At 44.2% G+C, this 26,104-nt stretch overlaps 1 protein-coding gene across 2 annotated transcripts; it reads right to left on the bottom strand.

Moving 5' to 3' along the window:
* TVP23C (trans-golgi network vesicle protein 23 homolog C) lies at positions 1-25,689 on the bottom strand. 2 transcript variants are annotated; one of them, XM_006735972.2, is made up of 7 exons: positions 25,582-25,689; positions 20,136-20,218; positions 18,679-18,823; positions 12,987-13,076; positions 11,400-11,531; positions 5,232-5,360; positions 1-1,188 (listed from the first exon to the last, which is right to left on the bottom strand). In XM_006735972.2, the coding sequence occupies exons 1-7, from the start codon at positions 25,591-25,593 to the stop codon at positions 1,162-1,164; spliced, it is 618 nt and encodes a 205-aa protein (XP_006736035.1). In that variant the 5' UTR covers positions 25,594-25,689; the 3' UTR covers positions 1-1,161. The 2 variants fall into 2 exon arrangements, with proteins under 2 accessions (XP_006736035.1, XP_030886708.1); XM_031030848.2 differs by lacking the exon at positions 25,582-25,689 and adding an exon at positions 25,136-25,255.
* Positions 25,690-26,104: the final 415 nt, after the last annotated feature.

Raw genomic sequence — 26,104 nt, 5'->3', positions numbered from 1 at the left:
TGCTTTGTAAACGGTAGGGTTTTATACAAATATAAAGTTATGCACCTTCAAAAGCTATCACTCCAATAGACAATCAATTAAACATCTTTTTAAAATTTTTAACAATGTATAAATACATTCCACAAAATAATCTGCTGGTTAAAAGACACCAACAAAGTTTACAGAACCTGCAACAGAATTTATAGACTCCTACAGCCCCTTGTAAATTGTGACATATACTGCTTTAAGAAATACCATTAATACAAAGGCATGATTTACAATATCCCCATTATAGCAAGAAAAAAAAATAGATTCATACAATAAAATGTCTTTTAGGCATTTATTATGCCAAGTATTTAAATGATTATTCTCACTATGACATAAGAATAATACTCTTTTAGTGATAAAAGATAGATTTCATTAGGCCAAGCCCCACTGAAGAGCTTCCAGGAAGTTCTAAAGTAAAATCTGGCTTTCCCTTCCAAAAAATAAATAGAACAGCAGCAATCTCTAAGGAATCCCCTAACCATAAACTGTGAAAATTCCATTTATATTAATTGGGCCTTAAGGACACGAGTTATTACAAATAAAAATAAAATTTACAAACTAGTTAAACCACTGGCCCGAATTTCTTTTTACCTGCCTGTGAGTAACTAAGACGTTTCATTGAGAAGTATACGTTAAGTTGTAAAATTAGCAATTATCTCTAACTTATACGTGAGCCAAAGTGCTCACTCTTCCCATGGAAGCAAAACTTTCTTCTGACAATAATCTACAGAAATAATATGTACACACGTAGATTTCTGAGACAGACCGAGAACATCCTCCTATATTCTACGGATCCAAATGCAAAGGTCTCCATTACGTACGTACACAAACACACTTTCAGTAATTTGGGATATACGGACATTACAGGGCTATGTGCATTTATGTATAAGCCAGGAACCAATTTTGACAATGTTCCTGGCCACACCATACTTTCAATCCCCAAAATGCTAGAAAGAGAATAAAAACTTGGTATGAAAACTAAACTTTCCATTTTTTTAAAGTAAATTTTAAACCGGAAAAACAAACCCAACACTCCTCTTTGCAACATGTACTGAGTTCCAAAAGCCTCAGAGTCAAGAATCTCTTCAGCTGTTCCCCAGTGCAACAGGACACATGAGCTTGCTCTCACTCTCTTCAGGAAGTCTGCTCATCTCCGGTGTTCTGCAAAAGAGAAAGAACTCCTTCATAGTGAGAATTATTCTACTTGACATACCAGCCTTCAAAGCACTAGGAAAACATCCCATGTCTGTAAGCAGGACCAGCTCTGCACTACTACCTCACAGTGCATGGCCCAATTATGTTAAAAACGTTGGCGAGGTGGAGAAGTACATCAAAGGATCCCCCGAGATGTCCAGCAAGCCGGTCCTATGCTAGCTGAATACCGCCAGGTACCATGCAACTCTACTGCCCGACCCGTGTTATGTCAGGGTCAAGGCTCAATTTCCCTGTATTCAGTGTCCCTCCCTGCCTCATAAACGCTAAAAATCCAAAGGGAAAAAACTATTCAACACACACTTGACAATTACCATACGGTAGACCCCTGCAAAGGTGTATCTGGGACTGTGCAAAAGTCCTTCAGGCGGAGAATCGTGTCCCTACAAGATTATTCGTTTTCTGGACTTCTCATCATTTATACAAGAGAAACTGTACAGCAGAATGGAAAGAAGAATGAATTTCAAGAGAGAAGAGTGGGTTAGGCCCTAGCTAAGTTCCATGTATTAGCTGTATATCCTTATGAAGTCACTCAATCTGTCAGGGCTCTAGCCATCTAACGTAGTCCCTGGACCACCAGCATCATAGTCCTGGGACCACCACCCACCTGGGAACTTGCAAGACATGCAAATTGTGAGACCCCGCCAGGTCAGCTCTGGGAGTAGGACTCAGCCATCTTTGTTTTAGCCCTGCAGGGGATTCTTAGGCAGGTTCAAGTTTGAAAATCACTGTCCTGTAAACATTACCTGCCCAACCTACTGTGCTAAAAACAAATGTGAGGTATCATACAAAGTACCTAATCAATTCTCCCAAGTGATTTAACTATTAACTATTCACCTATGAATAGTACTTATTCCACTGAAATCCCTGATTTAAATCTTCATATTGGGGAGCTATAGTAAAATCTTTATGTTCTAAAAAACAAACAAACAAATCTGAGTACTCTAAAACAATCTTTAATGATACAGTCTTATGTTTCTACTTGTTCTTACCATAAATCCTAAAATCATAACATACATTCTCCAAAACTTCATTTAGAGCCACCAGAATTAATCGAAAGCTACTGAACTTAAGGGAATTTTTTTAAAATGTAAGTTGTTATCAATGATAGTTTATTCCTGGTTTTAAAATAATTTCAGGGAGAAACTGCTGGGAAGATGGCAGAGTAGGACGTCCCTGGGCTGACCTCTTGCCGCGTGGCCGCCTAGAGAACACCCACGTCGGTATAAATAACCCAGAAAGCAGCCCGAAAACTGGCAGAACAGACTCTCTGCAGCCCGGCATAGACAAGAGGCCACAGCGAAGCAGATCCACCCCCACCGATAGCTCTTGGCAAGATCCCATCAAAGCAGTGCCACAAGCCTGGCAGTGTGTGCGCAGCCCAGACAAGGGCCAGCACCGCTCCAAAGTGAGTCCTGCTCCAGGGAGAGGGAAAGATAACCACACACCAGTCTGTGACCCCAGGAGTGGGCTGGCGGCAGGCAGCTCGTCTGACTGTAGGCCTCACCCACAACAAAAGCTTCTCAGGGGACGACACACGGACAGTGCCTGCAGTTTGGTGCTCCTGCATCTCTGGCAAACGCCTGGTCTGCCTCAACTCAAGCCCAAGGCAGCCCCGGGCCGGCCCACTAACACCACGGGCACCAGACTCTGCCCACAACAGGCAGAGAGCCATCGCAGGCTGGACTGAAGGCAAACACACCCCCGCCACAACGGGAAGACACCCCTGGGGCAACACACATAGGAGACACCCTTCAGACACCCTGAAGCACCATTTTCTGCTGAAAACGAGACACTGCATCATAGGACCTCCTCTTCAGAAAGCCACTACTTTCAAGTGCAGGAGACGTAGCTGACTTTCCTAACACAGAGAAACAGACACAGCAATAGGCAGATTGAGGAGACAGAGTAGTATGTCCCAAATGAAAGAACAGAACGAAATCAGAGCAGGAGACCTAAGCGAAACAGAGATAAATAATATGTCTGATAGTGAATTTAAAGTAATGCTCATAAAGATACTCGCTAGAATTGAGAAAGGAGTGCAGGACCTCCATGAGACCCTCCACCAAGAGACAGGAGATGTAAAAAAGAACCAATCAGAGCTACTGGACTCACTAAATGGAAATAAAAATAGACCACCTGGAATAAGCCACAAACAAGAGGAAGTAGAAGAACGAATCAGCCACCTGGAGGACAGAGTCATGGAAAGTAATCAAGCTGAGCAGATGAGAGGGGAAAAATATGCAAATAAGAATAGACCCAGGGATGGGCACCTGGGTGGCTCAGATGGTTAAGCGTCTGCCTTCGGCTCAGGTCATGATCCCGGGGTCCTGGGATCGAGTCCCACATCGGGCTCCCTGCTCCTTGGGAGCCTGCTTCTCCCTCTGCCTCTCTCTCTCTCTCTCTGTCTCTCATGAATAAATAAATAAAATCTTTAAAAAAAAAAAAAAAAGAATAGACCCAGGGAACTCAGCAACACTGTCAAGCATAACAGTTGCATGATAGGGATCCCAGAAGAAGAGCAAGAAAAGGGGGCAGAAGATTGTCTGAAGAAATAATAGCTAAAAACTTCCTGAATCTGGGGAAAGAGAAATCCAGATCCAGGAGGCAGAGAGAGCCCCCAACACAATCAACCCAAAGAGGTCTGCACCAAGACACAAAGTAAATAAGATGGCCAAAAGTAGTGAGAAAGAGAGAATTTTAAAAGCAACAAGAGAAAGGAAAGCAGTTACATAGAAGGGAAACCCCATATGGCTATCAGTGGGTTTTTCAGCAGAAACTCTGTGGGCCAGAAGGGAGTGGCATGATCAATTCCAACTGCTAAAAGGAAAAAATCTACAGCCAAGAATACTCTATCCAGCAAGGCTTTCATTTAGAATAGGAGAGATCGAGTTTCCCAGAAAAACAAAAGTTTAAAGCAAAACCAGCCACGTCCCTGTCACACAGGAGGCCACTGGCCTAGGGGTCTCAAATTCACAGTCCAGCTGCCCTCCTGCCCAAGTCAGCATGCACGGCCTGCTACCTGCTCAATGCCAAGTCAACATGCCTTCACCTTAGACTGTCAAGGGCTCAAAGTGGGACTCTTCCCCTCAAATTCCAGCCCCTGTGCTCAAGTTTGTGCACAAAAGTGAGCATAATTATAACAGCAGAATGAAGCAACCCAAACAGTGACACTATTTCTGTAGAATATAGAATGGATAAAGCGAGTGTGCTAGGCTGAGAACATCAACAAGCACATCAAAGAACAATACATACAGCATGATTCTGGTTAGTAAAAAAAAAAAAAAAAAACCTGGGACAAATGAAACAAGATGAATCAGAGAGGGAGACAAACCATAAGAGACTCTTAATCATAGGAAAGAAACTGAGGGTTGCTGGAGGGGAGGTGGAGGGGCGGCTGGGGTAACTGGGTGATGGGCATGTGATGGAATGAGCACTGGGTGTTGTATGCAACTGATGAATCACTGAACTCTACCTCTGAAACTAATAATACACTATATGTTAATTAACGGAATTTAAATTAAAAAAGGAAACCATAAAATAAAATAAAATAAATAAAATAAAATAAAAAATTTCAGGGTAGGGTGCCTGGGTGGCTCAGTCGGACTGTTGACTTCGGTTCAAGTCATGATTTCAGAGTCATGACACTGAGCCCCCATCAAGCTCCACATGGAGCCTGCTCAAGATTCTCTCTCACCTTCCCGCTCTGCCCCTCCCCAAATTTTTTTCTTAAAAAAAATAATAAATTTTTTCCAAAAAAATAGTAATCAATAAAGAATAAATAAAATAATTTCAGGGCACTGACAACACATTTCTAGAATGTCCTAAAAGTCAAGAGTAATTAACCTAACTTTATCATCATCTCATACTTAAATATGGGCTTTAAAAAACTTATTTTTTAACTATTTCCTAAAAATCAAACTCTGTAAGAAGTAGAAACGATTGCATTAGTCACTGACCACATCAAAACGAAACATGCAGAAAACACTTACTTGTTTTAAAAACTGCTTTCCGAGATAAGAGGTAGCCATGTTGGTTAAATTCTTCCTGCTGCCCACTTTGCACCTGATGTAACCATACAGGTTAGCACCTTGTAGTACCACACCCATGATAACCACTGCCTGGGAAAGAAAAAATGATTAGTGGCTACTGGCCTAAAACTGAAAGACCTTTTTCCGTGCAACAAACAAAGCAGACTGTCATGGGAAAGAGAAGGAAAAGGAAGCTCGTGGGTGGGGCTTGTGCCAATGAGACTCCTTAACTTGTCAGAACAGACCCATCCAATACCTAAGGAGCACAAGGCACTCATCAACCACCCACAAATATTTATTACACACATACGCTATATACCAGTCCCCATGCTAGCCCCTGGGGATGCAGTGGAGGGACCATTTTCTCTCTCTAGTATTTTCCATGGGTCTGCAAATAAAGATATAAAAAAAAATGAGATTCAGAAGAGACTCAAATGTTAATTATTCCTTTAAGAATTATGAAAGAAAAGGGGTGCCTGGGTGGCTCAGTCACTTAAGCATCTGCCTTAGACTCAGGTCATAATCCCAGGGGCCTGGGATGAAGCCCCGCATCAGGCTCCCTGCTCAGCAGAGTCTGCTTCTCCCCCTGCTCATGCTCTCTCTCTCTCAAATAAATAAAATCTTTAAAAAAAAAAAAAAAGAATGGTCAAGAGATCAACCTCAGTAAACCGAGAGCATGCAGAGGAATCTGCTCTATGCTAGTGTGTGTGTGTGTGTGTGAGAGAGAGAGAGAGAGAGAGAGACAATCGGCTTCTGGGAAAAGAGCCACGAGAGAGAGACAATTGGCTTCTGGGAAAAGAGCCACGAGAGAGAGAGAGACAATCGGCTTCTGGGAAAAGAGCAACGAGAGAGAGAGAGAGAGACAATTGGCTTCTGGGAAAAGAGCCACGAGAGAGAGAGAGAGAGAGAGACAATCGGCTTCTGGGAAAAGAGCAACGAGAGAGAGAGAGAGAGAGACAATCGGCTTCTGGGAAAAGAGCCACAAGGGCAAGGCAGCAATCAACAGGTGTTTGCCTCTTGTGAAGAACAGGGTGCAGGGGAAGCACTAGGAGGAAATGCACTTTGGCAGAGTGGCTTCTTCCTTGTGGCCACATCTGGGAACCTACAGGTGATCCCACTAAGAACATTAAAGACTGAAAATAAGAAACTCAAGCCTACTCTTTAAATATAATGGAAGAAAAGTTAATTAGGACAATGTAAGGAGGAGGTCCCACGGTAACTCTAGAACAGCAGTTGGCAGTTTTTCTGTTAAAGTTAAAGGCCAGATAAATATTTTAGGCTTTGCGGGCCATGTGATCTCTGTTGCAAACACTCAACTCTGCCATTCAAGCCCCAAAGCAGTCACAGACAATATGTAAACAAACAGGAAAGGCTGGGTCCCAATAAAAAGTTACAAAAGCAGGTTTAGGGCTAGATTTGGCCCACAGGCCATAGTTTGCCAACCCCTGCTCTAGAATAAACAACTCATCAACCCATCTGTTGTTAAAAGGATTACCCTGGAAATGTTTCTATCCCTAAAAAGCAACACAGCTAAACAGAGTATTTCTCTCCAATCCAGACTTACTCTCCTTAACCCTTAACAAGCTATGCAGCTGATTTTAAGGAAGTTAAAGGGTTTGAATGTTTAAGGAATAGATACAAATTCTTAGTAAAAGTGGAATTGTACTTGCTGTTTAAAACTTGTGTTTCACAGAAATAAACACATTAGAATTATACAAGGTTGTTGGTCACCTAAATAAACATAAAACTATATTTTTATTTAAATAAATCTCTTCCAACTTCTGCTTCTCAAACTGGGACACTCCTAACATGCCAGGGACCACCTGAATTCACAGACTGAGCATGGGTCCCGCAACAAATTTTAAAATCTATTTATAAGTTAAAACAAGCAGACATCTGGTTTAAGATGGTGTAGTGAAACCAGACATCAAGATCTCTCTATCCCTAATATGGAATATATTTTTTAAAATATACAGGTTTAAAAGAGGTTTAAAAAAAGAGGCAAATGAGCTGGTACTAGTAAACATTTAAAAAAAAGCGGGGGGGGGGGGTGTTTGCTGGTGGTCGGAGAAAAAGCCAGCTTGGTTTTGCTCTACGCAACTCCTAACTCTCCAAAGACCCTCTAACGGAAATTTCACTGATGATCACCACCCCCAACACCTTGGAGGCAGAAGTCCAAAGGATATAGACAGCCCTGAGAAAAAATGCAGAAAGAGACATGACTCCCAACCGCCAACCACACAACACAGGCAACAATCCCAGCAGCCTGCAATGAGATGCCCCGCTGGTAAGGAGAAGGAGAAGCACAGAAGGACCAGCAATCATCAAGCCCATGTTCTCAGCGGGACAGGGGTAGGAAGAGGTTCCTGGAGAGGCTGAGTGATGGGATCCCAAACCACCTTCCACATAACCCTTCCCAGCTCTGTTTTAGAGAAGTGGAACCAGTGCTAGGGAAGGACGGGGCTGACTCCCCCAGATGGATGCTAAGGCTCCGGGGCCTCACAAACGATCTAAAGCAGGAGGGTAGCGCTGGCATGAAGCACACGCCCACCCAGGAGAAAGAACCACACGACCTAAGAGAAGGCAAAGCCCAAGCAAGCTAGTGAGGCAGCCGGAGGCCGGGGTGCGGCCCTTTCCTCACACCTACACCGCAGGCCATGAAAGCCAGGGTTCTCGCTCTAGCCCAGAGCAGAGCCCTGACGTCTCAGACACCACCCGGAGGCAGTCAAGGAGAACTCACCCGCACTAAGCCAGCATGGAGAGGAGGTCTGGACAGAGCTGCTACTGCAAGCATGAGCAAACTGGAAAGGGAAAGAGGGAAAGGCATCCATGCAAAACTATGGAGGAGGAGGGGGAGGAGGAGGAGGAAGATGATGATGATGAAGAAGAAGAAAATGATGAAAAAGAAAAAAATGAAGAAGAGGAGGAGGAAGATGATGATGATGGAGGAGGAGAAAATAGTAAGAAAGGAATATAGTATGTAAAAGGTGAAGAATCTATTCTGAAATATAGCCCCCCAAAATAAGAGCATTTCTGGGAACACTTCACCCTATGGAAGAACTTAAAAGAATTCAAAAGAGCATGAAGGTAACGCAGGGCAAGAGGTGGAGATGAAAATGGGGCTGGCCGAACTAAGGAAGTGCACATGGAAGCTGCTGCCGCCCATCCACTGGGACTGACCACTATTCTCACCCCCGCCTCTCCAGCGTGCTCCACCAGCACAGAGGCTCTACCAGAGCAGTGACCTTGTCTAGCTGGTCACCAACTGCACCTCAGGGCCTGGAACAGCTCTGGCATCTGGAAGAGTCCTAAGGAGACTTGCTGATTGAATAAGCAGGGGAAAAGATGAAAGATGATAGAGGAGAACAGATTAAAAAAATGACCCAACAGAGAGAGAACTGGTCCCTCAGAATCAGAGAAGCCCAAAAATAAAACATAAATGAATGTGAACACTTGACAGAAGACAACTGTCCTGATTCAAAGCAAAACCTGCATCTACATATTCAAGGAGCACATAATTTCCTAAAAAATCAATACAGAAAGATAAACACAAGGATACTATGGGTTTTTTTAAAACTCAAGAATTAAAAAAAATTTCTTCATTCAGGGAGAGAAATGATGCACTCACTTACATGCAGGTTAAGTGAACCCGGCTTCAGATTTCTCTGTATTATTCAATATAAAACAATAATGATGTAATGTCTTCTAAAGCTGCAAGAAAGAACCTGTGACCCACCCTGCCACGTCATTGATCAAGAATGAAGTCAACAGGAGGACGCCTGGCTGGCTCAGTTGGTAGAACATGCAACTCTTGATCTCGGGGAGGTTAAGTTAGAGCCCCCTTGTTGGGTGTAGAGATTACTTAAAAATGAAAATACTAACAATACAAAATTTTTAAAATTTTTAAAAAAAGAATGAAGTCAACAGGTTCATATTCTTTTTTTTTTTTAGGTAGGCTTCAAGCCCAGCATGGAGCCCAACACAGGGCTTGAACTCACAACCCTGAGATCAAGACCTGAACTGAGGTCAAGAGTCAGACGCTCAGCCACCCAGGCGCCCCAACAGGCTCATATTCTTAAATATGACAGAGCCAAAGGAAAATAACATCTATAAGTTTTCTGGAAAAAAAAAAATCACCCAACAATGAAATTTAGCCAACCAGGAGGTAAAAGGAAAAGCTGCAGTTAATAGAACTGAATCAGTGTATTTAAATAGATCAAAGAATGAACACCCAGTAAGAAACATCATTTCAAAAGGTAATTGTTAAACCTTGATGACAAAACTAATACTGGAGGCAAACAGAGTTTGGGCAAGAGGAAGGGAAGAAACAACAGAAGGGACAGAAGAGTGTTTCTCTCGTTCCCTTTCTAACAGACTCTAGAGATCAAGAAACAGGCTTAAGTACAATTAAAACAACTAAAATAAGCCTATAACCAACAGAAATCCAAAGGCAGAGCAGGGAGGAGAGGTGGGAAAAAGCATGGGTGTTAACTGTGCCATCCTTCACAGCAGGAAACCAGGACATACTCACTACATTTCCCAATCCATGAAAGAGGGTGTGATACAAACTATAAAAGAGAGACCTACAAGAAAAACTAAAAATACACAATAAACCTCCCAAATCCCAAAAGGGAAAGCATATATGTGCACACACAAAGAAAAAAAGAGCCTATATAGCAAAACAGAGACAAGAAAATATTCAAAATATGGGGGAAAAACATAATTAAAGCCAAAATATACCTGGTATCAAGAAATGTTATGTGAGATAAGCTCAACTATGAAAAGAACAAGAATCACGTTTGGGTCAAGTGACAGATCATATTTTCCAAACATGGTAGTAATATCTGTTTCACATGCTTTTCTAGAACTTTCTTATTCCCCCCATCAGGCTACAGAGCTTAATTCCCATTCCCCTGAATGTGGTCAGGTGACAAAAGGATGATTTCTGAGCCTAGATTGTTGCCATGGCCTGAGTTGTATCTCCCCAAAATTCTAATGTTGCAATCCTAACCCCAGCACCTCAGAATGTCACTGTATTTGGAGACACGGTTTTTAAAGAGTAATGAAGGTAAAACGGGGTCACTAGGGTCGACCCTAATCCAGTATGTCTGGTGTCCTTGTAAAAAGAGAGTAGGACACAGACACGCATAGAGGAAAGACCACATGAAGACACAAGGGAAAGACAGCCATCCACAAGCCAATGAGAGAGGCCCCAGAAGGAAGAAATCAAACCTGCCAACATCTTGATCTGGGGCTTTTAGCCTCCAGAACTGTGAGAAAATGAAGTTCTGGTGTCTCAGTCCCCCAGAAGGCAGCTGGAGCAAACTCACACAGCTGTAAAAGGCAATTCAGCGTCTGAGCTGAGCCACTCCCAGTCAGAGCTGTGACCCTCCAAGGAAGCATTCTAACTGCCATGAAGCCGCCATGCTGTGAGGAAGCCCTACATGGCCATGTGGTGAGACCACATGGAAAGGCCATGGGACTTCACAAAGAGGAGATGCCTGAAGCTGCTCCAGCCACTGCCTGACTGCAACCACATGGACCCCAACCCACAACCTCCCAGACCAGGCCCCCCCACAGTTCCTACACCAGAGAAACTGTGAGAGATAATAAATTTTTTTATTGTTATTATTTTATTTTATTATTTATTTTATTATTTTATTTATTATTTATATTTTATTTGTAGCTTGATGAGGGAAATAAAAATTTATTTTTAAGCCACTATGTTCTGGGAAGATTTACGATATAAGCAACAGACAACCAGAACAAGTTACCAACTAATATTTTCAGAGAATACCCCTCTGTTAGTTCCAAACTAAGCTAAACATGTTTGGAGTTTACTGAACATCCAACAAGATAATACTGTGATAAATAGATGGTAACCTCTGTACGAGGTGGGTTAAATCAAAATTCTGCTAGGCACTTGGGGAATCGGTGAAACTGGGTGTTTAAGAGGATTCTGCTCCCCAGCTTTTAGAGAAAAGCAGAGTTGGGGAACAGAACTTGGGAAATGTGTAATGGAGCTGCCTATTCAAGACAAGCCCCTAATGTTAACAAAGATGGTTGCTTATGGTGATTACCCATTAGACATCCTAATGAATTAGTCAGTACATCCTCACTGATACTCACCAACCACTTCACTCTGAAGGAGAAGAGCGCGCTAAAGGCAAATATCACCCACAGCACTGGACAGGCAATAAGTCCTAACCAAAAGATTCTTGATTCAGCCTCGGAAACAGTTTTACTCTCTTGAGCAGATGCCTAAGAAAAACATGAACTTAATAACCAGTATTGTAGTATTCATCAGTAAAAAGTTTCTCATTTTTCATGAAAAACACCAAAGTCTAAAATCTGAATAAATTAATAAAGATGACCCAAGCCCCAAGTTAGAAGCCATACCCCCCAAAGAACAGTTAGTATATCTACCACTATTTAATTTTAGGAACTGGCTTAAACATGCTTTAACTCAAGAATTTTGTATTATCTGCCCATTCAGGGCAGAACGGACAGTCTGTCATGACCCAAGACATGGGTAAAGGTAAAGGTTGTTTCTGACAGGCTTCTACTCAATTCTTCCTGCTCTTATACTGTTTATTCATAAAGAAGCTTTGAATCACACCATATGAGCTAAGAATCAAGGAAATCAAGGCTCCAGTCATCCCGGAGACTAAAAAGTCAAGTCAGGGCACAGGAAAAGAAATGGAGTCAGGGGATCTGGGACAATGGCCAAAATGTCTTAGCAATACCCAGAAATCTTAAAAGGGTGGTGAGTTGCTTCCATACAGTTTGTATAATATAAGGGAATATGGGCTTATCACTAAGCACAATACCGCTTTCTCAGAAGTAGAACTCGTCAAGGCCCTTCCAAGCAGAAGGCAAACAACTTAATTAGTAGTGTTCTGCAAGAATTCGGTCCTCTGCCTCCCACACTGATTCCACAGGGAAACTGAATGTGTGCTACAGATAAGGCTAACCCAAAACAGATAAGCATCCCCGAGGGCTCCCGAAGGCAGGGGCTTAAAGAACACTGTGCTGGCTGATCCAGATTTTCGGTCTACTTGTAATCCCTCTTTTTCTTTTTCTTTTCCCTACCCACATGTGGAAATGAACCACGGGAGCAAGGACATAAGGAGCTGTTGGAAGCAGCTATCTGCTGACAGGGACAGATCCCTGGAGAGACCAGGCACAGCAACACAAAGCTGAGGGTCCTCAGAGTCCTTTATCAGCAGCCCCTGATAAGCAGCTTAGCACACAGAACAAACTTGGACCCAAAATCCTTTCTCAGAGGCTTCTTTCCTGTACCTGCCTTACTTCCAGTCTCAACTAGACAGAAAAATGCAGCTTTAGAAGGCCATCTGGTTTAGTGCTGACATGCCAAGTGATCTGGGGTAGTACTTTTAATCCTGAATACTTCACCCATAAATATTCAAATGTAATCTGCACATAATTTATTGAATGACATTTGGGGGGAAAGAAAAAAAAAGGCAGGGGCGCCTGGGTGGCTCAGTCGGTTAAGCGTCTGCCTTCAGCTCAGGTCATGGTCTCAGGTCATGGTCCCAGGGTCCTGGGATCGAGCCCCACATCAGGCTCTCTGCTCAGCAGGGAGTCTGCTTCTCCCTCCCCCTCTGCCTGCCGCTCTGCCTGCTTGTCCTCTCTATCAAATAAATAAAAATCTTAAAAAATAAAAATAAATTAAAAAAAAAAAGGGCAGTTTACCTTCCTGGACTCAAACACCCAGTGGCTTTTTCCATCTTCATCTATATGATTCCACCAACGCAGACCAACCATGAGTCTACCTGTGACATTCTGGTAAAGATTAATATAAACGCACGCATTTTAAAAGCATTGTTTAAAGACCTACCATAAGGTCTTATCTTAGTGTAACATATCACAAACCAAAAAAATCTTCAGCTTTACCTCCCGTAATATCCAGTTAACAAAGACCACCACACACCAGGCCTGGACAAAAAAAATAAAGATAATGCAACAGCACGACCAGCAGGGGTGGAGGTCACAGGGTAAGCCTATCAATAAACATCACCCTTCTCTTTTTTCTCATGAATTCCTGTCCTTTCTTCCAATTCCCTAAAGTGTTCCTTTTTTTTTTTTTTTTTAAGATTTTATTTATTTATTTGGAGAGAGAGCGAGAGAAAGAGAGCACGAGCAGGGAGGAAGGGCAGAGGCAGAGGGAGAAGCAGACTCCCACTGAGCAGGGAGCCCAATACGGGACTCAATCCCAGAACCCTGGGATCATGACCTGAGCTGAAGGCAGATGCTTAACCGACTGAGCCACCTGGGCGACCCCCCCTGAGCCCCGTGTTCCTAAGCCCGGTGCTCTTTAGCTACCGAGACCTACTTGTTCCTATATATCCTGACTGTAGCTACATTTACTTTATAACTGTGTATCCCTAAAAATGGTTTCTCTGGACTCAATGTTTGTTTCCCCCCCCGAAATTCATATGTTGAAACTCTAACCGTCCGCCGCCCTCCCCCCGCCCCCCCGCCACCACATGATGGCATTAGGTCAGGCCTTTGTGCATTGATCAGGATTAGATCAGGTCCATAGCAGGAAGCCTTCTTGAATGGGATTGGTATCTTTCTAAGAGTCAGGAGAGCTTTCTTCCTCTCTCTCTGCTCTGCCATGTGAGGGTAAAGTGAAAAACTGCCAGTCTGGAACCCAGAAGAAGGCCCTCACCAAAAGCTGACCATACTGGCACCCTGACCTGGGACTTCTGGCCTCTAGAACTTGAAAAATAAGTTCCTGGGACGCCTGGGTGGCTCAGTCAGTTAAGCGCCTGCCTTCGGCTCAGGTCACGATCTCAGAGTCCTGGGATCAAGTCCCACATCGGGCTCCCTGCTCAGTTGGGAGTCTGCTTCTCCCTCTCCCCCTATGCTCTGCCGCTCTTTAAAATAAATAAATGAAAGAAAGAAAGAAAGAGAGAAGTTCCTATCCTTTATAAGCCACCAGGCTATGGGACTGTTACACCATAGCAGCCCAAACTAAGACAATGCTCATAGGCACTAGCCCTCATTTGGTACCTCAAAGGTACCAAGCCCTTTCCTCTTACTAACGCAACAAATTACTGTGATAGCTCTCTCAAGGTTTATTTACTCAACTGGTATTTATTCAGCACCTACTCTGTGCTGCTAGTAAAATGGTGACTAACGGATACCATCCCTGTCCTCATGGAGCTTCAAGCGTTACGGGGAAGAGAGGCAGTCAAGCAATGCACAAATGGGCCACCACCAACTACATAAGTGTGGTGAGGGAGAAGTGCAGGACGCCTTCAGAGGCTAACAGGGAAATCTGATCTAACCTGGGAGTCAGAAAATGTCTCCCTGAGGCGTCAACCTTGGGGATGAAATTTAAAGGATAAGCAGGAATCACTAATGCAGAAGATTTTTAGTTAGAGGTGTCCACTAACAGATCCAGGGGTTCTGTGAACTTGGGTGAGGAAAAAAAATTCTCTTTAATTTCACTGACTTTGGGCTAAAATTTAAATTATGAATGGAGACAATAAACCACAGTAGAATTAACAGCACCTGTGACTTGGACCAATAAAACCACAGATATTTTTCACATTGTATTACACCTGGTGCAGAGACCACAAAACAGTGCTTATGCTCATCACGGCTTTGGAAGGAATTAGATCTGCCTCTGGATCTTGTTATTCAATGCATTCATAAAGAGGCACATAGGACGGGGGTGCCTGGGTGGCTCAGTCGTTAAGCTTCTGCCTTCGGCTCAGGTCATGATCTCAGGGTCCTGGGATCGAGCCCCACATTGGGCTCCCTGCTTAGCACGGAGTCTGCTTCTCCCTCTCCCACTCCCCCTGCTTGTGTTCCCTCTTTCGCTGTCTCTCTCTCTGTCAAATAAATAAATAAAATCTTAAAAAAAAAAGCACATAGGACAAAAGCAGAAATTTGACTTTTTAATGTTTTCATTATATTTCAATATAAGTGACTTCCTTTGTAATCTTATGTATTCTCTTTCACGTATTTAAAAGCACTCCTAGCAGGGGCCCCTGGGTGGCTCAGTTGGTTGAGCGTCTGCTTTCGGCTCAGGTCATGATCCTGGGGTCCTGGGACAGAGCCCCACGTCAGGCTCCCTGCTCAGTGCGGAGTCTGCTTCTCCCTCTCCCTCTGCTCCTCCTCTCTACTGGGGTGTGCTCTCTCTCAAATAAATAAAATCTTAAATAAAAAAAATGCGCCCATAGCTTCATGAGACTGTGAAACCAGGCCACGGCACAACTGCTTAGAATATTTTCAAACCCTTTTCCCATTTTCCCATTCTTTACTTTTCTGCTTTGATCATTAGAGGATTTTCCAAATTTCTCTCTGGCCTATTGTTTTTGAAGCTTCTGGACCTCTCTCTAATAATAAAAGCCTTCAGTCTACTGTTTTTCCTCCGAGTTCAGCCTTAGACACATTCTGAAAGTTTCAACATAGATGATCATCATCACTAATGCATAAATAACCTGCATTTATAGTCTATTTCCTGTTTAAGCCAACAGTTCTCAGCAGGTTGGCTTTTACTTGTAATTCAGATTTTGAAAACCATTTTTTTAAATTAATTTTTAGTTTTACTGTACTGGACTAGAAAATAGAACTGCTCTGAGGAATTTCAGTCTTCTTCACAGTGATACCTGAAATCAACTTTTGTAAATGTTCCACAGGAATGGAACAGGAAAGTAGTCTCCGTACGTACAAAGTTCCACAATACCGCTATTAAGTTGACCTGGTCATTTCATTCAGATCCTTTAAACTTTATTTATTTTTGTTCTTTTGATCTGTTAGACCCCTGTCACAGCAAAGTTTTTCCCACCTTCTCCTAGTGCTTCTAATAGTTTTTCGCTACACGTGGTCTGAAGGAAGGCCATTCTGTGAATGGTCCTCACTGTGACTCACAAGATGACCTTTTTTGTTCCCTGTCTGTCCCTTATCTTACTCTCTATTTTGTCTGGTAATATTACAATGCTAGGTTTCTTTTGTTTCAATTCGGCTGATACTATCTTTGTGTCCTTTTACTTTTTCTAATGCTGCCATTTTAGTTTGATCTTTTGGGTGGGACTTTTGATTTTTGACCCAATCTTCAAATTGTTATCTTTAAAAACAGAGTTTAATCAAATTACATTTACTGTTATAACTAATTTGCTACTACTTCCATCACCTTGTACTATGCCTTGTGATATTTAAGCTTACTTTGCTTTCCTTCTCTTGCTATGTGAACTATGCTCTAGTTGATCCTATCCTCTCCAACAATGTGGAAGACACACAACTTATTTTAAATTTTACTAACAGGTACTATTAAAATTCTAAAACCAGGGCGCCTGGGTGGCTCAGTTGGTTAAGCGACTGCCTTCGGCTCAGGTCATGGTCCTGGAGTCCCGGGATCGAGTCCCGCATCAGGCTCCCTGCTTGGCAGGGAGTCTGCTTCTCCCTCTGACCCTCCCCCCTCTCATGTGCTCTCTCTCATTCTCTCTCTCTCAAATAAATAAATAAAATCTTTAAAAAAAATAAATAAATAAATAAAATAAAATAAAATTCTAAAACCATTATTTAACCTTTTTTACACTGTGAGAAAAAGGATAAAACAAAAGCCCCACAGAGGCGATTAACATTTAAAATTTTTTAAATAATTTTATCTTTTATTTGCCTCGTTTTTATTAATAGGTTAAAATAAAATAATAATAGAATTAAAAATAAATCTCCTTTTGCTAAGTGCACTGAGATTTATAATAATTATGATGCATCTCTGTTCTAACAAGGTTCCGAACTGGATCTACTCCTTTTACCAAATCCATTTAATAATTTCCCTATTCTTGCCCTCTTCATTTTGTATCACATCTCAATGGTTTGGATATCTGTAAGTAATTGTGCCACAGATAAAAGAGTGACATTTTTTAAGCCCTTGTTTAGAAAGAAAGAAGGAAGGAAGGGCAGGAGGGAGGGAGGAGAGGGGAGAAAGGGAGAGGAGAGGAGGGGGCGAGGGAGGAAGGAAGGAAGGAAGGAAGGAAAGAAGGAAAGAAGGAAGGAAGAAAGAAAAAGAAAGAAAGAAAGAAAAGAAAAGGAAAGGAAAGAAAGGAAAAGTTTATCAGAAAATATACTTTTGGGTCACATTTTTTAAAACCCTAAATACAGAAGTATTTATTTATTCTAAGAATTTGGAAATGACCAGGAAGAACTGACCAAAGGCCGTGTTCTACCTGCCTAAACAAAACTTACATGAACAACAAAAAGAAATATTCCCCAAAACAAAATTGTGACCAGAATACAGTAAACACTGCGGAGCATAGAAGAAATTCAAAGAAATACAAGCCAAAGACAGTACAAAAGAAAAGCCTAAATAAAAGAGACCTTTATAATCCTTATTCTTAGCATTCTGTGGCCTGTGGAAGCTGGCCACCACCAAGCCAGCCACTTCTGGTGTCTCTAAGAATCAAGAGGTCTAAAAATGGCAGGGCTGGTGGCTGTGAATAGATCTGTAACATCTTCCTGGTCTTTGAATCAATACACATCTCTGAAATCCCAAAATTAGCTGTTGGGGGTTTTTTTGTTGTTGTTACTTTTGATTTCTTTTCCCCATTTTACTATGAAACTTCCATACACACAGAAAAGTCAAATTTTATAGTGACCACCCACATACCTACCACCAGAGTCTACGTTTAATATCTTACTATAGTTACTTTAACACATGTCCACCTACCTAGGTACCTGTCTATCCATCCATCTCTCTATGCCTCATTGCATTTGAGTTTAAAACCATTTCTTACTCCCTCCTATCCCTTACAATAGGGTTTCTCAACCTCAGCACTACTGACATTTTGAGCTAGATAATTCTTTGTTGTGGCAGGCTGTCCTGTGCATCTTAGGATGTTTTGCAGCATCCCTGGCCTCTACCTGCTAGATGTCAGTAAAACAGCTCCCACAACCCCAGCTGTGACAACCAAAAATGTCTTCAGACATGGACAAACATCCTATGGGGGACAAAACTGGTCCTGATTGAGAAACACCACCCTAGAACACACACAGGAGCCTTTGTGAAGGGTGGGCACCCCTTAAGAATTTGTGCATGATCTATCCTGAGCTCTTATCCAGAAATCATACACAGCACACCTAGAGGTGTGGTATGAATGAGAAGCAGTATACGGGGATCTGTGGCTGCTAGTACAATTTGTCTGTTTACTTTTAAAGCTGACGTAGGCTGACATAAGGCACAGACAATCAGTGGTATAATAACCTACATGTGATCTGAAGATATTAACACAGATGAGGGCTGAGGTAGACAACAAAAAGATACATTAACACAAATCCAAATTCCTAAGGGTCATTTTTCCCCCCACAGTTCATGCATCATTCAATCTTATCATATTAAACACAATGTTAAAATAAACACGATCAAACCTACCTTGACTGCCCAAAAGTCACATGACAACAACAAGATAATTGTCACCATACAGGCAATAAAGCTGCTGCTGAACAATTCACAGAGAAGATAGACTACAATTGCACTGACTCGAAAGAATAAATGGAAAAATGATGCCACTGGGTGTCTGAAAACCAAAACATAGTAAAAGAAATGCAATTACATTTCACCACAGGTACTGTAGACGGAGATGAACAACGTTTCAGCCATAACATAACCATGCAGAATTTTGTCAAAGCAAAGGTGATGACCTGAGGAAGAAGCAAACCGCCTACCTCTCCTCTTTGTTCATAACTTCCCAATATTTGACTAAGCCGTGTTCTCATAGAAAATACACTACGGAAACAGGACTTTAACACCTCACTGAATATAAACTTTCACAAAATATATAATGAGAAACTTTGCCAAGCTTGGAGAATTAAGGAAACTATACTCTTGGGATTAAATCCTATTTGCACATAAAAAACTAATTCGGGAGTGCCTGCTGGCTCAGTCGGAAGAGCGTGTGACTCTTGATCTGGGAGTCATGAGTTCAAGCCCCGTGTTGGGTGCAGAAATTACTTAAAAATAAAAAAAATAAAAATAAAAGAATTCTTGGGCCCTCAGAAATCACTTCAGGCTTAAGGCAAAGTAACTATCAGGTAGGCTTGTTTTTGCTTTTTAACAGCTTTATTGAGACATAATCCACATACCATACGATCATCTATTCAAAGTGTATAAACCAATGGTTTTTGGTGTATTCACAGAACTGTGCAATCATCACCGCAATCACTTTTAGCACCTTTTCATTACCCCAAAAAGGAACTCTATACCCACTGGCAGTCCCTCCTCACCCACCCCAACCCCACCCCTCTTCAGCCATACGTCACCACTGATGTACTGCTGTCTCTATAGATCTGCCTATTCTGGACAATTCACACAAATGAAATCATACAGTATGTGGTCTTTTGTGCCTGGCATCTCTCACTAAGCATAATGTTGTCAAAGGTCAGGCAGAATTTGACTGCAGTAAGTGAATTTCTTTAGAGGGAACTAAATTTGGACTCGAAATATGTCTGGCTTGACGTGTTCATGTTATTTTACAGATAAAAGATGTGATTTTGAAATTTGCACAATAAATCAAAACGGAACGGGTCTATAGAAACTAGAGAAATGGTGTATTCTTGGTAAACAGTAGCTAGAAGTAAAAACACCAGTGTTCACAAAATCGGATTCACAGATGTGAAAACTTGGCATTGAGTACAATTCCATATGCCATTTATTCCCAAAGAAAATCTGAAATGTCCTCTTTGTCTCAGACCAAAGCTCAAACTAGCCATGTCCACTACTCACAAGTGCAGAACCACCGCTCGCTCTTCCCTGAATCCCATCAGCTGGTACCCACCTACACATAAAACAGCGCTGGGCTCTCACACACTCTTAACAATGTGTCCTCTTACCTGATCTTGGATTTTTTTGGTCTGTTAGTTGTCTCCTCTTCCGCATCAAACAGGGAAACATCCTCGGTGTCATCATTACTGTCCTAGCAGGAAAATTGAATATCCATGAAGCAAGACGAAATTCAGTACCTGCATGCCTCCTACACAGAAGGCAGCGCGCTAGTCCAAATGGAAGACAAAAGACACGGTCACGGACATTGGGGAATTGACAACCTAGGGAAAGGGCACTCCGGGGTCATCCGGCAACGAGCCATCGCTCCCCCGCTGCTGAGCCCTACGAGAAACCCCAGGGGTGTCGATGGCGCTCCTGCAAACTTCCCACATGAGCTCTCGGCTGCTCTCTCACCAGTCACAGAGAAACCAGAGACTGTTGGGGGACACACTCGATGCTTTGGGCTCCTTCACGAAATCACCTGCCTGCATCCTTGTTTCCCTGACCCCTTCTCACCATTCGCTTTGTATCCAAGGTGAAAGCAACTGTTGGGCTTGGAACCTCTTTTCCTGCCTCCCCGGGGGCTTCCTCCATCAACTTCCCCCTTTACTTACACTTTCTTGTATCTTCAGGTCTTTCTATTGGATCTTTCCAATCAGCAAATGAAGTTTTTCAGAGGTCATTTATTGCTTGAAAAAGATGTTTTAAAAACCCTGATCCTGAACCTCCCCTTCTATCTTTTGCTCTCATCCCACGGCATTCCTCCCCTTTCACAGCCTTAGATTTGAAGGGTGGTTCACACCTTAACTCACTGCTTCAGCCTCAACCACAACAAACCTGCTTTTACACCTGGCCTAGGGCCAGCCACCCACCACTCACCTGCCTTTCTTTACCTCATCCCTGCCCGACTCCAGCCCCTCATTACCCACAGAGCCATCCTCCTAACAGGAAGGTCACACCAGGTCGTTCCCCTCTGCAAATGTTTTCAATGGCGCTCCTACATGTATAGGATGTAAGCTAACTCCTCCATGTACAGTACAAGACCTGTCATGATCTTCTGACTCTCCCTTCCACTGGTCAGGGCCACACCACCGTTGCCGCGTGTTCTCTGAAAACCCCACAGATTCCCATCTGTCTGCCTTTCCCGTGTGTTCCCCGCCCAGAAAGCTCCTCCCTTCACCATCCCCTACGTAGCTCGCCATCAGGCAACACCAGATCTTTCCAATTTCAGCTGAAACACTGAAAGGGCTGAGAGACTCTCCCTGCAATCCCCAGGCTTCCCGTTTCTCATGATCCCACAGCACCAGGACAAATGTCCACTTGCACAACTATCTCAGGCGATCTGCAGGTCTCCAACGACTACCGCCATCTAGACTCCGGGCCACTGGAGGGCAGGGAGTGTCGCTGCATTGTAGTAGGTCCTAGTGCCCAGCAGAGCACCTGGCCAGGCGGTACAGTATTTATCGAAGGCACGATCAAACGCACAAAGGAGGCAACTGCAGACTGTGATCAGAGCCAGGAGAAATACAAGTACAAATGGGAGCACAGGGAGGAAGAGAACCGTTTCTGCTCGAGGGCTCTGGAGGAGAGCTTCTGTGCTGGGTGCGGACAGAGCAAAGAGGCCTTCTGCCCACTCCAGTCCCTTGACTAGGTAGAGTTTCAAAGGCAGAGAGTGGAAACACACAGGTATATACAGGGAATGGCAAAGGAGTTCAGAGATGCAGAGCAGGAGCTAAAGCTTTAAAAGGAAAGTGGACTCAGAGATCTGAGACCAGTGGTTCTCAACTTTGGCTTACAGGCTGGAATTGCCTGGGGTGCTTTAAAAAAGACAAAAAAAGAAAAAAGAAAGCCCTGATGCCTGGGTCTCCACCCCAAGATTCAGATGTAAATGATCTGGGGTGTGGTCTGAGTATCTACTTTTTTTTTGAAGCCCCCCCAGATGATAATAATCTGCAGCCAAGACTGAGATCCACTGTATGATGCTATGGACTGAAAAACTGAGACTTCTGCCCTTGATCCCAACAGTCCAATCTATACCCAGCAGCCAGGGTGACCTTTCACACTTAGATCATATCATCCTCCAACTGAAAACCTAGAGGACTTTGACTGAAAAACTGACTCCCTATCAGGACCCATCATAATCATGACCCTGCCCACCTCGAGGTACCTATCTCAGGCTACCTACTCTCCCTCCAGGAACTGTGATGGACTGAATAATGCTTCCTCTCCCTCCTGCCATAGACATCCTGGTTCTAATGCCTGGAATTTGTAAATATGTCCATTTACTTAGCAAAAAGGTTTTTTGCAGATGTGACTGAATTAAGGATCTTGAGAGGGGAAAAGCATCCTATTCAGGTGGGCCCAATGATGTCATTACAATGTCTTTATAGAGGAACACAAGAGGGTCAGAGTCAGAGAAGGTACTGAGACCATGAAGAGCAGAAGTCAGAGAGAGAGAGATTTGAAGATGCTATGCTGCTGACTTTGAAGCTTGAGGAAGACCACCAGCCAAGGAATGCAGGTGGCCTCGAGAAGCTGGAAAAGGCAAGGACAAATCTGATTCTCCCCTAGAACCTCCAGAAGAAACACAGTCCAGCCAATACCCTGATGTTAGCCTTTAGGACTCCTTTTGGACTTCTGACCCAGAACTGTGATATGATAAATTTGTATTAAGCCACTAAATTTACGCTAATCTGCAGCAACAGGAAACCTATATAGTAACTAAGCCCTTGCCTGACTAGTCTCCTTTTTAGTTCCTTAAACATGCCAAACTTGCGCCCCACTGGGTTCTTTTACATGTTCTATCTAGTTCTACCTAGAACACTCTTTTCTCTTACCCTGTTCTTTGAAAGACTGGTTTATTCTCAGTAAATAAATACTGAGGGCCAGGCACTGTTTTAAGTGCTACAGCCTCACACAAGAAAAAAGACAAATAGTTATGCACTTTTGGAGTTGCATTTACTAAGATGGGGAAGACTGAAGGCACAACATTAGGGTGAAATCAAGAGTTTGGTTTTAGACATTTAAGCTTAAGATGCTGGTATTAAGACTTTTTAAAAAAAAATTGAGAAGGGGGACCGTTAGTGTGTTCTGCGCATAGGACTATCACGTTCTAATTTAGGTGTTAAAAGGAAAATTCTGGCTACTGTATGGAAAATCTGGGAGGGAGAGGGAAAGATAAAGGCACAAAGCTGTAAGGCTGGTTTAGGAGGCTAATCCAATAATGGAGCCAAGAAGTTAACGGTTTGGTCTAGGGTGGACATATTGGAGGTGGTGAAATACATCGATTCCAAATGCATTTTAAAGTAGAAATGGTTAAGCATCTGCCTTCAGCTCAGGTCATGATCCCAGGGTCCTGGGATCGAGCCCCGCTTCAGGCTCCCTGCTCAGCAGAGAGTCTGCTTCTCCCCCTGCTCATGCGCTCTCTCTCTCTCTCAAATAAATAAATAAATAAAATCTTCAAAAAATAAAGCAGAAATGACAGGATTTGCTGATGGGTTGAATGTGGGGGTAAGAGAAAAGGAGCTGAGGAAGATTCCAAAGTTTTTGTACTGAGCGGCTAAAAATGAAGGCACCAAAGACAGACTCTGAGCACACCAATATCTAAAGGTCAGAAAGACGAAAAGAAATAAGCACTGGGGTTGAAAAGGAAGTGCTAAGGAGTAGGAGCTGAACCAGGGGGTGGTGTCCTGGAAGCCAAGGGAAGAAAGTGTTTCCAGAAGGAGGATCAGATCAACTGTGTCAAATGCTGCTCACAAGTAGGATGGAAACCACAGAGACCACTGTTTCTAACGGGTTATCAGTGACCACAATAAGAGCAGTTTCAGGATGGCAGGGGGAAGTGGGAGAAAACCAGACTAGAATGGACACAAGAGAGAAGAGAAGTAAAAGACAAGTATAAATAAATCTTAAGGAACAAAGAACAGGGTGAGAGCTGAAAGGGTATATAGAATGAAATTTTTATTTTTCAAGACAACAAATTAAAGCACATTTACATGTTAACTTAAACAAGCTGTTGTTTTGGTTTTTTTTTTTAATGTAGGCTCCACCCAGAGTGGAGCCCAACTCAGGACCCTGAGATCAAGACCTGAGCTGAGATCAAGAGTCAGACGCTTAACCAACTGAGCCACCCATGTGCCCCTTTAAGCTTTTAAAAACAAAAAAAAAAAAAAAAAACTGATGCAGAAGAGCAAAGGGAGAATTGCTGGAGCACTGCCTTCTAGCAGACCACAGGGCAAGGAAACAGTGCACAAGTAGAGGGGATGGCCTAAGGATGGAGCACAGACAGGAAAAGGAAGACAGAGTCTATGGGAGATCATGAGCACAGATGTAGATAGATGGCAGGTGGTGTGACATTCTCTTCCGATGGCCTCTACTTTCCCCGTGAGATAAGAAGCAGAGAGAGGCCAAGGGAAGAAATGTGGAAGGTCTGAGGAAAGAGAAATCTCAGTAGTGGCCCAGGAGGGTGGGAGGGTGAGGAGCCTATGGGAATGTGGTGATGACTGCCTGGCAGCATTAAGAGCCCATCTGAGGTTCACCACACACTTCAAGTGGGAATAGTCAGTATGGTTGTGTGGTTTTCTCCAGCCTCCTCCAGCCTGGGTGCAGGTTCTGAAAGCCGACTCTAACCACCACTGTATCTTCCCCACTCAAGCGACCTCCTCGGAGTGGTCTTTTCTGACCATCAATTCTAAGCTTGTCCTATGTCTCAGATACTTGCTATCACTTTGTCTTTGCTATCCTCACCTGAAAACATCCTCGGTTATGTAACTTATTCTCTCTCCCCACCCGAACCCATCCACAAGCCCGCATTCCCTAGCACCATAAACCTGTCTGTATTGTTCACAGCCCTATCCCAGGGCCCAGAACAGTGAGTGCCTGGGCCACAGTAATCCCTCACTAACAAAAAATACCTATATCCTTGAGGAAAAGTGCACTCTAAACAGTAAAAAGCTTTTAAAATGACAAGAGATTATTAAATTAGTCTTACTCATCTCTGGTCGTAAACCTGCAAACTGTAATTAACTCTAAGGGCACAGACGTGATGACCGAAGTGATAAGCAATTACCATTAGTGTCACTTCGGCAACGGACACTTGAGTGCAAGGCCCTGGCGGTGTCTCCTACTCCCACAGGATCGCGGTGCATCCCTCAGAGTCTCCGAACGGCTGGGGAGCGCCAGACCACCCGCCACTTCACACCGAGGGCGTTTCCGCAGCACGGCACCCGAGCCACCCAGCGCCCGCGTCGGCTGGCACTGCGCTCTGCACACCCCGCAGCTGTCCCTCCGACGGGCAGCCGGCCACGCTCCTCCGCAAGAGGCCTCGGGGCTGCCGGCCGCGCTCCCCGGACAGCCGCCCGCGGCCCTCCGCCCACGCCCCCCACCGACCCGGGCGCGGGCAGCGAGGGGGGCCGCGAGCACAACTGCCCCGGGCCGCCACAGTCGCGCCCCTCGGACCGGGCAGGCCCGGCGCCCAGCCACACCCACCCTCGCAGCGCGCCCTCAGCCCCTCACCTGCTGCAACATGACGGCCCTGCGCCAGCCCCACTTCCGGGAGCCACGTCAGCGTCGCAGCTGACGCAACCTGATCGCCACAGGAGGGGAGGAGCAAAGCACAAGCCCAGCCCGTTCCCACTTCCGCTTCCGGGTGCTTCGCCGGGGGGGAGGGGGAGTAGCTGGAGGGGTGGAGCGAGCGTGTGGGCGGAACGAACTCCTGGCGGAGCGCGAGGAGGGCGGGCGTCTCGTGAGCGGAGCGAGCTTATGGGCGGAGTGTCCGGGGCACGGCGAACTCGGGGACCGGGCGAGATCAGGGGCGGGGCGACGGCGGCGGGCGTCCCGGGAACCGGGCGAGCTGGGGGCGGAGCGCGAGGGCGGTGGGCGTCCGGGGCGGGGCGAGCGAGGAGGGCGGGGCGCGAGGGAGGTGGGCGTCCCGGGGGCGGGGCGAGGTGGGGGCGGAGCGCGAGGGCGGTGGGCGACCCCGGATCCGGGCGGGCAAGTGGACGGCCGGGGGGGCGGGGCGAGCGGGGCGGGGCGAGCG

The sequence above is a fragment of the Leptonychotes weddellii genome, chromosome 15 (genome assembly GCF_054177405.1).
Source record: "Leptonychotes weddellii isolate Sample4059 chromosome 15, ASM5417740v2, whole genome shotgun sequence".
In the NCBI taxonomy this organism is placed as follows: domain Eukaryota; kingdom Metazoa; phylum Chordata; class Mammalia; order Carnivora; family Phocidae; genus Leptonychotes; species Leptonychotes weddellii.
The sequence above is the reverse complement of the archived record's forward strand: the minus strand, read 5'-3'. Positions and strand labels throughout refer to the sequence as shown.

Excerpts from the sequence above, each read along its gene's own strand:
- TVP23C (XM_006735972.2), bottom strand. Across the intron at positions 13,077-18,678 it reads GTGACTTTTGGGCAGTCAAG|AATGTCACAGGTAGACTCAT; the intron begins GTAGGTTTGATC and ends AATCTTTACCAG. Across the intron at positions 11,532-12,986 it reads GGGTGTTTGAGTCCAGGAAG|GCATCTGCTCAAGAGAGTAA; the intron begins GTAAACTGCCCT and ends TGTTTTTCTTAG.